At 41.6% G+C, this 16,950-nt stretch overlaps 1 protein-coding gene across 3 annotated transcripts in view; it reads left to right on the top strand.

Annotated features, from left to right (window-relative positions):
• The window catches only part of LOC309716111 (rho GTPase-activating protein 7), a 115,304-nt gene that overhangs the window by 60,028 nt on the left and 38,326 nt on the right, over positions 1-16,950 (top strand). Inside the window, exon 1 of one of the 3 annotated variants that reach the window (XM_082549720.1) lies at positions 14,231-14,476. The exons of the other annotated variants lie outside the window; for them this stretch is intronic. Within the exon in view, the coding sequence (XP_082405846.1) occupies positions 14,464-14,476 (13 nt within the window). The 5' untranslated portion in view covers positions 14,231-14,463. Of the gene's footprint in view, positions 1-14,230; positions 14,477-16,950 lie in introns of those variants that run through there. 3 annotated transcript variants of the gene reach the window in all.

Raw genomic sequence — 16,950 nt, 5'->3', positions numbered from 1 at the left:
CCCCTGAGCAAGGTACCGTCCCTACACACTGCTCCCCGGGCGCTGCATTGGTGGCTGCCCACTGCTTCACTGGGTGAATGGGTTAAATGCAGAGAAACTGTTTCCCTATGGGGACTAACACATACACATTATTACAAATAATAATAAACTTTCTCTTGTGGAACGGCTGAAGCTGTGCCAGAAACCCTTCTCTGCCTATATTATAATTATTGCCAAATGTTTCCGTAATCACATCCTTAATACCCAAGCAGTGCTCGTCTCATAAACGTGTGTGTGTATCCTCTTCTAACCTGAAACTGAAAGAGTTCAAACACTAAAAAGTTGAGTCTTGCAATTCTCTCAGTAAACCTGAGATTTATGTCCAATGCAGAAAGGTGTGTGTGAAGGTCAGAGTGGTGAATGTGCAGGTAGTGTGTCAGCCTTCAATGTACTTTGGTCAGAGTTAAGGTACCATCACATACCTCTGAGCTACAATTTTATTCACAATAAACACATTTTGTTTCCAAATTCATCCATGTGGTTCTGACGGGCGCCATCTTTAACTATATTTCTTCTCCTTATTCTTTCAGCTGCTCTCTTTCCGAGACAAAGCAGTTCATCTTCTTATGTCTCATTCTGTCTCTAGCATCCTGTTCTGTCACACTGACCCTCCTTCACTACATCCCGCAAACATGCCTTCCTCCTCTGCTCTTTCTTTTTCTTTAGCCAGCAGCAGCACAGTGTTGGTCAACAGCACTGGGCGTGGTCATTGCTATTAACAATGATACTGGCCTGAAAATAACCCCTTGACTTGAGATGAAGTTCCACATGGCTAGAGTCCAGTCAGTGACCATCTGGCAACCACAAGCCCAGGTAGGGTAGTGAGCAATGTTGCCAAGTGGTTCCTGGAGGTCAATGGTACCAGGTGAGGTGTATAATGCTGCACCAAAAGCCTTTTGTGATTGCTTTGGTTGCCAAGAATTCAAGCTAGTTTCCATTGACTTGTCTGCAAACACTCACCAAGCGTGACACAAACCAGAAAAGAAAACCAATCACCTTCAAAGAAAAGGTCGCTCTTTTTAAAGGTTCAGCGTCACTCAGCCAGAAGTTTGTGAGTATTTGCTGACAAGTCAGCATCTTCCACACCAAGTTCAGATTACAGCAACAGCATTAATCTGACAACCAGAAAACACCGGCAACTTGTCCGGAAATACACATTTTTCCTCAGCGATCAGCCTCTGTAATGCGTCTTAGTCACCAGCAACTCATCTGATGGCACAAAGCAGAGATATATATATTTGTTTTTTTACAGTAATGGCACAACAGCCTGTGAGCTTTTTCACATCCAAGTCAACTTTGGTGTAAGGAGGTGTACTTTAGTTGTGCAAGTACATATGATAATACAACATAACAGTTTTGATACTTTAGGTGATTTTCCCCCTGCAGCTGTAAAGTACATATGTTTTTGGCTTAAATGTAAGTAAATACCCATCATAGCTGCACATTTAGCCACATGTCAGTGAAATGCTGAGTATTAGGAACTACTGAGGACAGAGGGAATGAGTGGAAGTTCATTATGCCGTGTTTGTGTTCTGATTACTTCATGCGGATATTTAAAACTCCTTTTCACCATGAAACTGGGACACCGGTGGATGCCATCGTGACTGCTGTGGGACTACAGCACTCAGAGCCACCTCCTATAGATCAGAGTCTGATTTTCAAAGTCGGGATTTGGGTGGAGTGTTCCTTTAACAGTTCAACCAGCAAGACAAAGGGAGTAGGAGATGTGCAAAGGGAGGGAGCATGAGAAAAGTGAAACGACAAAAGAAGCAGACAGATAGTGATCTTGAGTAAAACAGAAAGATTGAAAAACAGAGAAAAATAAAACCCTACGAGGGACTAACGGAGAGAGATTAAAAGAGAGATTGAGAGTGAAAGAGTTATCCACAAGCTGTATATCCAGGTCACTTCAAAGTACTAAGAAAATCCAAAAGTCCCCTGGGCAGGCGGCCAAGTTTTACCTGCCCCTCCGCTTCTTCCATTAACACCCCTCCCAAACCAAAAAAAGCTGCAGCAGATTTAGTGCAACTGCAGGAAGTGTATATTAAACATTGGCAGTTTAAATACGGCTCCCTATTAACACCTCGGAACTGGATTGTGAATCATCAATAACGCAGCGGCCTAATTTTTTCTTGTTCCCGAGTTATCAGTCATTGTTCCCATCAAAGGTTTATGGGCCCCAGGAGGGGACGGTGCTGGAGAAATCGTCCGCCAGTAGAGTGATTAGAAGTTTGGAGATGAATGTGGAGAGGAGTTAAGTTTCAGAAACCAAAGAAAGACAAAGGAGAGTTATATGCTGCTGAGCAGAGAGACATTTTGTTGCTTCAGTTTGGTGGATCATCCATATTTAATGTGATGTGTGGAGCATATATTAATCTTTTGTTATTGGATATATTGTAAAATAAACCTCTGCTCGGGAAGCTTTGAGAAAAAAACTGAAGAATTTTCTCTGCTGAACTATTGGATGATTCAGACGACAGAGACTCATTCAATGGTGTCACATGACAGCTTTCAGTCAGCTGCTACCTATGAAAAGCAGGCCACTGTTACGCAGAAGGCACCTTTGCATTGGTGCCTTGCAACTTCAGTCGTGGCACTACTGGCCACCAGGAGATGACGGTCTGTTCTACGGACTGGCAAACCACGTTAGGGTTCAAAAAAATCAATGACCTACTAAAAGATCCAGTAAAGCAGTACGCCATACTGGAACACAGAAAGTATAACAACATGGATGTAGATTGAGATATCAGATATACTTTAGTGTAATACCACTTTGTACCATAAAATGTCCTTTGGAAAAGTCTTTAAAAACACTTTATTTATTTTAGTGTGGACAAGGAGGGTAAAACACCGCCCCCTGGTGGTGAAAGCTGCAGGTTAAATAGACTGTGCATGAGAAAATGCTAACTTCCTGTTTTAAGACCAGATGTAGAGTTGTACATTTCCAGTAGCTTTATTTTGCGAAGAAGGACTCCAAAATCATGTCCAAAACACGAAAACGGAAACATCACGTTAAGTTACAAAGAGCAGAAGGTTTGGACACTCGCCATTGCTGTGTCCCGCTGTGTACTGCTGGGGGGAGATTTAACAAGATCTTTCCACTCCTTTTCCAAAGGATCCAGAATTGCGCGCACAATGGCTGATAAAAATCTGAAGGGACGGCTTCACAGTTACGACCAGCTCTGGTGTGTACTCCATATTTTGAGACTGGAGAAATCTTCGTGTCTTCCTCTGGGAAACGTTGTCTTTGGCCGAAAGTTGTTCCATCGTTATTCCACTGGAATAATTTTAAATAAAAAGACAGAGCGACCCGGAGTTTGGGAGCGCCGCCCTTGACCTGTTGATACCGTGGCTATGGCAACCGAGAATGACAACACGGATGATGAAAACACCGATCGCTGGGCAAATGTTCAGCATTCAAACTACAGGTGAACATTAGTCAAAGCCAGATGTTTCCCCAGTTATGTCGATATTAGCCAGGCATGTACACACCTACACAGCATGTCAACAAACCGTGAAAAAAAGTCACAGGATATAAATAAAAATGCTGGTAAGCGTCTCTATTTATTAGTATTTATGAAGGGTATGTTGGGACTTACCTCCAAAATTATACAAATACTGAGAAATATAAAATTTGAATCCTTTCTCTCTTTTGCTCTGAGGCGCGGGGGAAAAATTATCGACAAGTCGATGAAGATCATCTACAGATATATTTGGTAAATGCCCAAGACGTCTTGAGACATGTAAATGGCCGCTTGATTCATCCATTTGGTTGACTTGTTTTGGAAAACCCGACTGTAAACAAGGCGCGACTATCACACCGGAAGCCAGAGGAGTTTCCCCACCGGAAGTAGCATACGCTAATGCGCACATAGTCTATTCAGAGAGGTTCACTGCAAAAAGTACCTTTAAGTAGCTGATACATAATAAAGCAGGAAAGATCTTTACAGCTGCCAATAGAAGAAGGGACCATCCTGCTAAAGGGGCTACAGACCTGTTTATGTTTGCTGAGGTTTCACAGATTTCTTTTTATGTAATTCAAATTGTAAAGTTACAGCAAAGTTTGTGCAGACCTGACCGTTGTGTCCTCAGTGGCTCTCTGCACAAAACAACTGTATTTACACATTTTATTTAAGATTTCCTCGAACGTATTGGTTTCTCTCGAGTTAAAGGGGTATTAAGTAATTTAGTGTCTAGACAGAGAGTGCTCCCTGTGATACAGACTGCAGCCAGAAATCTGAGCAGCTGAAGGAATAGTTGTTTAGTCACTCGTATTGATCCAAACTCTATCAACCCTCTGCAGATGGGGATTCTGTGCTGCAGTGAAAAAAAGAGAAAATCTTACTTATTGCTCTTTTACAGCTAAGCAGAATGAGGCGAGCGTAATAAAGTGAGCAGCCAGGGCGGACAGGTAATCAGACATATGGGCGAGAGGACAGTTGAGACAGGCGAGCAGACAGTCGCATTACTGCAGAGACAAACAGTCGGACAGCATAATAGGCAGACAGACAGGCAATCACGCAGCCACTCGGGAAGGGCCGCTTAATCACAGCGTGATTTCCTGAGCAGGCGAACACGAGCGCTACAAAAGGCTGTATCGTCCTGCGTACCACAGCGTTCTGGGCGGGGACTTCCTGCAGTCACGCTACAGAGTCTCTGAGGTGTGGATGGCGGCGTCCCCATAGGAGACCTCGAGGAATGTAGGCTGAGAAGCACGTAGTGAGGGTGCTCTGTGGTCACTGCCTCCCAGGTCCGTTATTTATAAGCACACGGTGAAGACTTCAAGCACATAACTGTGGAAGGGAACACTGGTGGAATGACAAAACCTTTAGAGTGCTTTTTAATTGTGTATGCATACAGTTTTATATCACCAATTACAAAAAACACAAATGGAGAAACCCACTGTGAGGTGCATGCATCATGTAAACATGGTGATGTGTGTGCAGCAACAACAAATAACATCATTTGATTGGCTGGAAATGTTGAACGTTGGCTTGAAATGCAGGTGTTTTCTGGCACCTATAGTTGGATAAACTAGGATTCAGCTGCATCCAACTGTAACTGTAACCACACCCTAAAGACTAAATCCAGTTAAGTGGGTGACTTGTACAGTTGGCACAAAGGAACAAATTATCTATAGAGATCTTTAGAGACACAAACTGTTTTTGTAGCAGGTTGTAAACGTGATCATTTTAAATGGGCGTCTGTGGGTACTGACTGATGGGAAGCCCCAAGTGGACATTAGAGGAACTACAGCTTTGGCAGTCCAGTTTTAGCTTTAGTCCTTTTTAATAGGACAGTTTCATTAATACAGTTTCTTTTTCTAACAGACTTTATTGGAATAAATCAGTTTAACCATCTACAAAGTGCAGCACAAGCATAATGTAATCTTACATTCTTACTGATAAATGTGTCATTTTTTCTCATTTTCTCATAAATTGGCAGTTTTTTAAATTGCTCTACCACTTTCTTCTCATAGACGTTTTTTTTCTTTTGGGTTTTTTTGTTTCCTTTTTGCTCATTAATTTACCATTTGTTTCTCATCTATTTATCTTCTTTTGTTTTAAATATGCTTGTAAATCTTTTCTCATAAATTTTTCTCATAACTTTAAAACTTTAATTTAAAAAAGTTTTTTGTTTTTGTTTTTTTCAACAAAAGAAATGTTGCTTAATGTTACACAAAAAGTTCCTCTGTGTTTTCGGTGCCCGTGCCGGGGAATGAGCCGGTGTGTTTCCAGTATTTTTCCAGTGTGTGATCATATTTGATGTTGTTCTTGCAACACATTTCAGAGAAAACAATCAGCTCCTATAAATAGAAATCAGACATCAAAGCAAAATTTTACTGCCAGGTTGATGATGAGTGTTTAGATGAAAACACACAAACACAATGCGTCTAAATATATGTGTGCCAACACCAGCAGATTGAGAAATCAGAGGGAGGAAATCCCAGAGCCATTAATACGAACACGCTGTTTTACACTTTATGGAAAATCTGGATTTTATCTTTAGAAATGAAGTAAATTCCAGGAAACATTAACTGGACGGTCTCACATTTTCTACATTTTTAACCTAATTTTTAAAAAAAATGAATTTGTGTCGCTAGCACCAGGTTGGACACGCTAATTCTGCTGTTTTCACCTCATAAATGTGTCATTTTGTCTTCTAAATTTTTCTTTTTTTTCTTATATGTGCCAACGTTTCTTTTTTCAGTCACACAAGTTTTATTCTCATAAATTTTTCAAATTTTTCCTCTTTTTTTCTTTCTTTTTTAAAATGTTTTTCAGACTTGTAATTACTGTTAATTTGATGGGGATTTTCTTTTTGGGTAATAACCACCCCAAGGACTGTTGGGATGACACGAACAAGCACAATGCTTCTAAATATACCCACACCAACACAAGCACACCCAGATGTAAGTCAGAGTGCAAAGGGAGGAAATCCCAGAGCCACTTGTGAGGACATGCTGGTTTTACATGTAATCTGACTAATTTGACAGAAAGCATAAACTTTGGCCAGAGTTCAACATTCATGATGATTTTAATAGTTTTTATGCATTTATTTGTGAAACCAGCTGAATTGGTGGTGGTCTGCACCCACGATCCCCGGGAAAAACGCTTTGTGTCCAGTATAATGTCCAGTGAGGACAGCCACCGCGTTCCAGGTTCATGAACTTATTTTGATGCCACAGCTAACGGGAAAGGAAGTCCACCACATCCTTGTTGAACAATAAAAGTTTGTCGTTGCGATCTTGCGGTGTTCATACTTCTGCGCTGTGAAGATTTAGGACTGGTTTAAACCCGGGTTTGTTTTTTGGTCGGGTCAAGTTTACACATTTAACTGTGATAATTCTGTAAACAAATGTTTGCAAAAACATCAAAGTACAAATGGGTGCATTGATGAAGAGCCATTTTCGACTATCAGGATTCAGTTTATAGCACTGGGTTAATTACAGCCTCACCTCTCTCTGGAGCTGCATGGTGGGCTCTACAGAAGCCGATGGCACTATTCCCTGCACTTTGTCTTCTGCCATTTTAGTGTCTTTTCCTCAACACGTGAATTATTCATAATTTTGCGGCAGTGTTTTTATGTCTTTTATTTATTTTTTGTGGAAACACCACGCTCTGTTCGCCCTGTTGGTTTGAAATTGTGAAACTCAATATGCAGTTAATATTTAATGTTATAGAAAGCAGATGACACAGTAGCTTTCATAATAAAAGTCGCCTGTGATGTGAACCCCATCGGATGCCGTTTCGGCCGTGACACTGAAGGTTAGGTGTCTTTTTCAGGTGTTGCGTTCCAGATGAAGGTGCTGACAGATTTTGGGCATCAGAGCTGGTAAAGCTGTTGTTGGGGTGGGACTTCCTGACGGGAACACTCAGACCTCTAACAGTGACCTTCACCGGACACAAGTTTCCATTCATGGCTCTGAAGTCAACAAGAAGCCCTCATTTATCTATAGGAACTCTTGTTAATAGTCTTATATTTTCTACATGAGTGTTTCTGCCTGACTGATCTTTGCGTGTGTGTCTTATTGAATCTACTTCACACTTGTCAAATCTATACCTGCTCTCTTACACTTTAACAGCGTCCTCGTTTGGCCTTTAGCCTCAAAATCAACAAGGTCATATCGACTTTTTACCTATTCAGGACACCCGGATAACAGAACTGTGCAGCCACATGCATGTTGGAGAGTTGATGTGAAAGATAAAGGGAGCTGAGGGTGAATGTGATGCTGTCCATTTAGTGGCAGATCTATATTCCTACCCTGGTGTCAGAAGAAATTGAGGAGATGGAGGATACAAGCAGCAGAAATGAGCTTCTTATGAAGGCGATCTGGGCTCAGGTGAGAGCTCAGCCACTACTCTTCATCTAAAAACGCCAAGATGCCTCCTGGACGGCTCGGTGAGGGAAGGAGACAACTAAAATACTGGTTTAGGAACTTCTCAGTATTCCTCTGGAAGACCTGGACGGTGGTGGCCAGGAAGAAGAAGTAGAAATTTGTTGGATGGAATAAAGAACCCACTCTTTTTTTTTATCTTTTTCCTCCTAATCTTCTGTTTTTGGGAACACAAACTGCCCACTGTGGCTTCGTGCTTAGCATCTTTGCCCTGACAAGTCTCCAAACTTGGACTTTTGTCAGAGGAAGATGTCAAACATGGTGCCAGCCGGAGCCAACTGCCACACTTGGTGTTTAGAGGAATTTTGGAACAATATCCTCACTGAAAGGCTGGTAATAACATCCCTGCACATGGTGCCAGGGGCTCTGCTGACCCTTGGCAGTGTCCCCGGGCTTTTCTTCCACCGGCCAGAACAAAACAACAGAGAACACTTTATTTATAGCAGCTTGACAACAAATAAAGTTGGAAAGGTCAGCCGTGGGGCGTCCACATGGGATAAAGGGGCCTGTTGCACTGCTGAACTTCACAGCCAGTTTTTGTATGCATTTCCTAGCAACAATTACACTTCATGGCACAACTTTTTAGTCCCGCTGTTGAGTTTCCCCGGGCACGCAGGATGCTTCAGATCCCAGCTTTACGTCCAAACAGGTGCAGCCGGCTGAGAATTCATCAAAAAGAAACGGCGGCTGACAGCATGATAATGTTTGGGTTTTAGCATGGAAATACGGATGAGCTCTAGAAGACGATAACAAGATGGCAAGAAGAAAAGCAATCCATCAAGTAAATCCCCAAACGGCCATTTCTGCTTGTTATATCAACCGCATTGTGGAGAGGGAGCTGAATGGGCATTTGGTAACAAAACAGCTTTCGTCTGTAATGGCCACCACACTTCACTCTCTTCTTTTGTGTTTCTGGTATTTTCCTCCTGATTTAATATGTGCTGGAGTCCTTGTTAATGCTAACTGTGCTTAAGGCCGCATGCAGACACAAAACTATGTAAAGGCAATTCAGATGACAGACTTCGACTTACTGAAGTTCGAGTTAAATCTGCACATCCCCCAAATAATATATCACTGAAATACTTCAAGAGCAAGCAGGAGAGTCCCCAAAGAAAACACGAACATGATCGGCACCAACGTTAACCCACATGCTTTATGTTTGGAGATATTAAAGCCTTTAATAGATTTTTCCAGGAGATTTCACTTCATAGACCTGAGCTTGAGGTTTTGGGCTGCACTCTCAATACATTTAACTAGTCTTCTTATTCTAGCACTATCTTCTTTATTTGGACAGTCTCTGTCTGATTGCATCTTTGGTAAATCCTAGGTATTGGTTTTCTTTTAAGTTTACCTCTATATGCATCAGGAAATACTTTAATTAGATTCAGTCCTTCCTCTTCTGTGGCTTAGGCATTTTTTAAATAACATCTTCACTGCAGGTACAGTTGGGTCAATAATTTGTTGAACAGAAACATGTTTTTTGGTAGTTTTGCATGTACATGAGTTTGTACATGAGTTACAGTGAGTTTGCTATTAATGCTATTAATTGACTGACACACTGCCTAGGTAAAGCTGGTTCCCTCTTAAATTCTCAACAGGTTACGCAAGAAAGGATGTGGATTTAATACTAAGTGTTTCCAACTTATATTCTGTAGGGAGGCCAGTCAATGACTGCCTGAAGTCTAGAAACCATGGAAATGACATTTAGATGATCTGTCAGTCCATTACAGCAGCTGCTGCTTGTTTTATTGTTTCATCTGGTTTCATCGGTCTAACCTGGCCTTCATGTTCTGCAGTGTAACCAGAGGTTTGCACCTTTGTATAAAAACTGTGCATTTACATTAATGAAGGTGATTGTTGACTTTGTAAATGACACACCTACAGTGTTCTTGACTTGGTTAGATGTTGTAAAGTTGTTTCTCTTAAACATGGAAATAATTCTGTGATCATCTTCTTTAGCTGCCTTCGTTACTTTAAATGGTCAGAGCATTCATTCTTTTTAAAAATGTACCAGATTGGTTATTTGGGCACTCCCAAAGTTTCCACTGTTTCTGTGTGATATGGTTATTTTGTTTTTTTAATCCTCCAAATCAACTCAGATATTATGTCTGCTTCATTTAGTATGAAATAATGAGGAGATAATACTTTTCTGTTAGCCCTCACTAGTTCATTCATGCCACCCAGTACAAAATTCATGTATCTATTAGAAATGGTGAGGTAGTTACATTTTTGTATTGGATGTCTAAAAGGACAAATGTCCAGGTAGATCATGTATAATTTATTCTAATGGCCTCTGGTTTCCAGTTTGATATTCAATTCAATTCAATTTTATTTATACAGCGCCAAATCACAACAACAGTCGCCTCAAGGCGCCTTATATTGTACAGTAGATCCTACAATAATAGATACAGAGAAAAACCCAACAATCATATGAGCCCCTATGAGCAAACAGTTTGGCGACAGTGGGAAGGAAGAAACCTCCAGCAGAACCAGGCTCAGGAGGGGCGGGGCCATCTGCTGCGACCAGATGAGGTGATAGAAGGAAGACAGGATAAAGACATGCTGTGGAAGAGAGACAGAGGTTAATAACAGATATGATTCAATGCAGAGAGGTCTGTTAATACACAATGAGTGCATCATGGGAATCCCCCGGCAGCCTACGTCTATTGCAGCATAACTAAGGGAGGATTCAGGGTCACCTGGTCCAGCCCTAACTATATGCTTTAGCAAAAAGGAAACTTTGAAGCCTAATCTTGAAAGTAGAGATAGTGTCTGTCTCCTGAATCCAAAGTGGAAGCTGGTTCCACAGAAGAGGGGCCTGAATTGAATGAATGAATTTTGGTAATTTGGAAAATTATCACTTTATTTATGACCTGAGTAAACACGTTCCTGGTGATTTTATAGTCTTGCTAGTTTGAGGTCACACTGAATGACACATTATGGCCATATTGTAAAATAAGGTTCTTGTTAAGGTTATAAAGGGTGAAAGTTAAGTCGATGCTGCAGGGTGTAATAAGAAACGGAGCCCTTTGCACTCTCAATGATAGCTTGAGGCTTCACAGCAGGACTTTATTAAGCAACAGGTGACGACACAATAGCTACATCCATCTTCTATATACAGTCTACAGTGTTATCTTGAGTGCATGCTGGAACAAAAAGGCGAAGCAGCTACAGACCACTTTACACAAAACCTTCTGGAAACATCTCTGAATCTTTAGCATTCATGCTAAATTAAATTGTAGATTCTGTTTCTATTTGTATCCATTTCTATTATTTTATTTCTCCTTTGCAGATAAATTCATATGTATGGCATTCTCAATCAGTCACTCTCCAAAGATACTAAACAGCTGATATAAAACCAAAAGGATGCACAAATGAAGCTAATTTACTCGCAGCAAATCTGTATCCAGATGAGGATCATTTGCACAAATAAAGCAGCAGAATTTAAACATAACAGGCAAGCAGGGACACAAAAACTCTGCTATGTGTACTGCCAGACTATTTTTTTCATTGTGTGGACGGCCCATTACTTCACACTCTCAGATGGCTCGTAAGCGCTAATGAAGAGCAGCTTTAATCAGATTCCTAATAAATTGACCATGTTTGAGGTTGGATGTACTCCTGCCAAGTCAAACAGAGTGTTTACCTCCACCAAAGAAGAAGAAACCAGGATTTAAGCTTAGCAGGACAGATGCTCGCATTCACACTGGTACTTCAGTTGGATGGAGACAGACGTGCGTTTACTGTGATTATAATCATACGTGGTTGTGTAGTGGAACTGTACGTGTGGTTTTGATGTGATCTGAAGCATGTTTAACGAAGTTATCTGACATTGTTTTGGTCCACTGCAGTGGATAAGGCTTCATAAAGTCAGCAGCAGAGACAGAGACCAGGGCAAAAACACCTGTGCTCCTCCAGTGGTTTGCAGTGAATGCAGGACACACATTTAAGGTGGCCCAGGCATTTCTTTTAGCACATCTCACCAGATGCAGAAAGAAACTGAAACTCCATCACTCATTTTGATGGTTAATAATCTCTTTGGCGCTTAATGTCGTGCAGCGGATATACACGGTCAGGCAAATGTCAGAAACGCAGTGTCAGGTTCAGAGTGCATCGCTCAGAGGAGGAGGCCACAGTTCACGACAGCGGCTTGCTTCCTGTCCTGCTGCATCGGAAATACCAGAAGCGAAGCCTCCACGGCGGGACTCCGATGAAACTGCGCACACTCAGGAGCACACAAAGTAAACCCAAAGCCGTACACACCCCAGAAGCAATAAACACAGCCTCACATGCTGATGCCGCCTCCCTCAAACACCAAAAACACACATAGGACACGTGAGGATTGTCCTCACACTGAAAACCTCCCATCCGCTGGAGGTATTGTTGGACTCTTCCTCCTCTGACGCCTGTGAGGCTCATGTTTAGAAAGAGGAAACACAGCCTCGTCTGAGTTTGTACACAGCACAGAGGCAGAAGGTTTGCACCGTGTTCCAAACCTTCTGTATTTACACTCACGATGGCGTCTCTTGATCGCAGACTTTCACATTGAGACCTCCTCCACATGCTGAGAACTGGTTTTTCTAAACCATAGACATAATTCTGAGATCATCTACTTCTGTTTTCTTTCAGGCTTTTTGTTGCTGCTGAGCAACAATTGTTGACACGTTGTTGATTAGGCCTCACAGAGCTCACAGAAACCTGCAGTTTCTCTAATGTCCACTAGAGGCTCCAGCAGTGAGTCGGTCAGACAGCAGAAATAAACAAGCTTACCGCCTGATTCTCCCATTACTCCGTCTTGTTTCAGCTCTTGGTGCGTTTTGGTGCATATTGAATCAAATAAAAATACACTGGTACATTTAGTCACCAACCCTTAGACCCGAGCTGACTTATAGTAAAGTATCCTGGCTAACCAAGCTTACTATAGTTAGCTGACTATTAGCACTCCACCCTCGTGACCTCTGGCTCCAAAAAAGCACCACGGCTAAAGTTACAGACTCACGATGCTGACTCAAAGGCCAACAGTAAGAAGAAAAGGAGAATCTATATTTCAAGATGGGAAATACTCACTGAAAGTTTAGATTTTTTTTTTAATATATTTTTATGACTGATAGAATATTCAGATATAATTTTATGACTTTAATTTTGTAAATCAAACTTTAATCAGATCCTTACTTCCTTTTTTTGATCAGCCCCACGTTCCTCTGTCCAGCGTATGTACACATCTGGGATCACCATCCCAGATGTCTCCATAAATCCCAGATGTTGTAAAATATCAGAGTAAATATTAAGGAGGCAATAGAAGTGATTGAATGTAAGCCTGCTGCTCAGTCTGTTCACAGCAGCTGCTGTCTCTCACTCTCTCACACACACACACACACACACACACACACACACACACACCCTAATTAATCAGTGTGAATTAGGCCAGTTTAAGTGGTGACATGGACCGAAATATGACCTCATCTCTAAAATCTCTGGGTCGGTTTTAAAGCATCTTATCGGGCCTTGTTTCCACTCCTCCTCTTCCCTCTGCACCTCCACACACTGGGAAAAGTCCATCAGTTGTTTACATACTCCCACTTCCTCCTCCTCCACTTGTGAATTAATGAGTGCCGCGAACCGCTCTCCTCTCCTCTTCTCTGAGGGAGTTATTCACATTTAAAAGCCCATAATCAAACACCTATGCGTTAAATGGAAGCCCATTAACGCTAATGGTATACCTTGGACCGAGCCGAGATGAAACCTTGAAGAACTACAGACTATTAGGGCACGGCAAGGACTTTATCCTTCCCGCGTTGAGTCACTGGCTCAGTCACATATCTGTCTTCCATTTCATCCAAAGCTGTTCTTTTGCAGCACCAGTAATCGGTTAAGGTCGGAGACTGGAGCTGGTGGAAAGCACTGGATCTCAGAGAGAAGGAAAGTTCATTTCTTCACTCATTTCTCTGTCTGTAATTTCACCGTCTGACGGTTGTGATAGCAGCCTCGAGCGGAGGAGATTATTGATTAGGCCTCTTTTCAGGCAAACTGGATTTTCTGTTTTATAGTATTTAACACGGGGGGAATAATAATCACCGACCTGCCTGGGTGCAGCCAGGTCGCTCTACAATCCAATATTTCCTTCTTGGGGGGACCTTCAACATCTGTACAGATTTTATCTCCCAAACTCACCCTTCAAACTCAAAGCGGCTCCTCCAGCAGGCGCTCTCGTGTCTGCTCAAGTCTTCCCTCTGGTTATTTTTAGGATACCCCCCCCCCTGTCTGTGGTGTTCAGATGGTCTGGTCCAAGGCATGGGAAGGGAAGGGGAGTGGTAGAGGAAAAGGGGAAAACTTCAACAATGACTTCATTAACACGGTGCCCGACACGACCAGCATAACTGGACTTCACAGCTCCGTTCCCACGCTGGATATATGGCTCTGGATTTAATTCTTTATGAAGCTCATGTGTTTGCCCGGTTCAGCTGTCAGGGGTGACATGGAGGCCTGCTGAAGTTTCCTCTGCTCACAGTCCTCACACCTCAAACAGCATGTTGATCACAAGTGAGTATGAGTTCAGCTCAAGCCTAAATGTTGTGTTACACGACAGGATGGGAGGTAATGAGATCGGCCTCCTAATGCTGTTTCTCTCTGATGGCGTTACTCAAAGGAGGTGATTTGGAGATGAGTTTAGCGAGACATAAAAACTTTTTCAAAGGTTTGTTTGTTGAGTGACTTCAGATGAGACGTAAATATGTTGATTCTTGAGGCAGAAGAAGAATTTAAAGAACTCCAGCGCTGACTAAAACTTCTTTGTTGTTTGAAGGCCGTGGGCCTGAAAACATCACAAGTGAGCTTTTGAACTCTGGTGATATAAAAGCTCGTTTTACTGGCAGGAAGAGCGTGGGATTCACTCTGAATGTGCGTGGGTTACTTTTGAAATGTGATCCGCTGGAGAGAACTTTCCACCTGCTGAAGAAAACCACCGTACACATATTCAGACATTTTACTCTGAAAACACATTAAAGTGCGGCGAAGGCACTCCTGTATGTAGACTCAGTGTAAAGAATTTCAAAGCTGAGGCTTTTATTCTGAAACATGGCACTTCATACCTGTGTTTTCCTTTTGGACCCTTGGTTTCTTTCTCACCATGTTTTTAATGTCAGTAATTTTGTGTTAATGTGAGGAAGAACCTGTTTGAACTGTGGCGTAGCGGGAGCAATCGGGATGCTGTTTGGAGGTTATTGGTTCAATTATGGAGGTTATGGGGTCCTTAGGGACTAGTAAAGCGCTATATAAATACAGGCCATTTACCATTTAATTCCTGGTGCCTTTTGTCCAAGTTCAACTTGTAACGTGATTTGAACAGAGGTTCTGTATATATGCGGTTCACTGTGGCTCCACACGCGCCAAACAGCCGAAGCGTCCTCAGTTTGATCCCAGGAGGAGACTCCCTTTGGGGTTGTGTCAGGAAGGCATCCGGAGTAAAAGAATCTGCCCGACGATGCTTCGCTGCCGCTGTGGCGCCTCTTGGCGAATAAGAGTGCAGCTTCGTATATGCGCTTCATTGTTCAGTGAGTTGCTTTAGCTCTCTAGTTCCGACATTTTAATTCATCTTTTTGTTGATTATCGTGAATAAAGCGTTTGTGGCTTCTGGACTTTTGACTCGGCATAACCAGTGATTTTATTTATGGTGTTTTTTTAATCATTTTAATTATTTAGTTTAATTTATAATTATTTTATCTCTCACTCATTTGTCAGCACTGTCCTTGTTCACACACACAGAAATGTTTGTCTGTAAGTGGTGTTGATGAACTTCCAGCATTGTTTTGTTTGAGTTTCCTGGCATCACAGGGGTATGTACAAGGTGCCCTTGGGTGTGGATCTCTTGGCGTACAAACCAGCCGTGGTAGTATTATTTGCTGAGAGTAAACGGTCTTGTTTGACAGAGCAATAAAGTCTACGAAAGGAGACAGGAGGCAGTGGCTTAAATCATGAGACTAGACAGTTATTCCTGCCTGTTCTCTTGCCCAAGGTTAGTGCTCACATGGTTCATTTACACACAAGGTCTGTTATTCCCAACTTGTCATTTAGTAGGTAAGTAGGGTTAGTGTGATGAACAGGTATATTTAATGCAAACCACAGTCTTTTCTACATATAACCAAGCAGAGTTCGTACCAAAACCCAACCAGGAGTCTCTAACAAACTACCTAAACCTGACCAAAACTACCTATTCAAGTAATTTTAGTGCCTAAACCTAACCACACCCATATGGAAAAGAAATAGTGGCCTACTTCATATAGTGAATCATAAGGCTTATATGATTTACTCATGAAAGTGGCCACTTTCTCATTACTTTCATATATTGTTTTAGTAAGTATCCAAAACATTCAAGTTTCATTTATATAATTTTTCAAGGGATCTTATATCTGTTTTCACTCTTGTATGCTTTTCATGCAAGTTTCACACAAGACAGATACAAACTTTATAAGATTTATATAAATCCCTCAGCAATTAGTTTTCAGTGTCTAACCAGTAAATGCAAGTGAAAGATAAAAAAGTACAAACCCAAAGGCCACAACAGGTCACAAAGTGCAGTCTAATATCTGACACACCTGCAGCTTACACCACCTAATGCAGTTGTTTTGAGAGCGATTCCTCCCTGAATGTCTTCAAAAACCTCAACAAACACACATTTCCTCCTTTACATAGAAAAAAAATAAAAGTTTTTCCCAGGAAAGGTTAAGAGAGAGTTTCTCCTCTTTTTCTACCTGCAGTTAATTCTGGTCCATTTCCTTCTCCAGATACTCATCTGTAAATGCCAGACAGCCTCATAAAAACAAAGTACAGCAGGTTTCATATCATAAATAATAATAATATATCAGTTGACCTTTTTTTCATCAAAGACAACTTAACCATAATTTATTTTAAAAACTGCAGTAAGATTCACCGAGGACCTCACACGTGTTGTTTTTCACCTAACAGTTAATGAGCTATAGGTGTTCCTACCTAAATGCACAAGTGGCTCATTAAGTATC

This window comes from Aulonocara stuartgranti (assembly GCF_965226115.1).
Source record: "Aulonocara stuartgranti genome assembly, chromosome: 10".
Taxonomy (NCBI): domain Eukaryota; kingdom Metazoa; phylum Chordata; class Actinopteri; order Cichliformes; family Cichlidae; genus Aulonocara; species Aulonocara stuartgranti.
The sequence above is the reverse complement of the archived record's forward strand: the minus strand, read 5'-3'. Positions and strand labels throughout refer to the sequence as shown.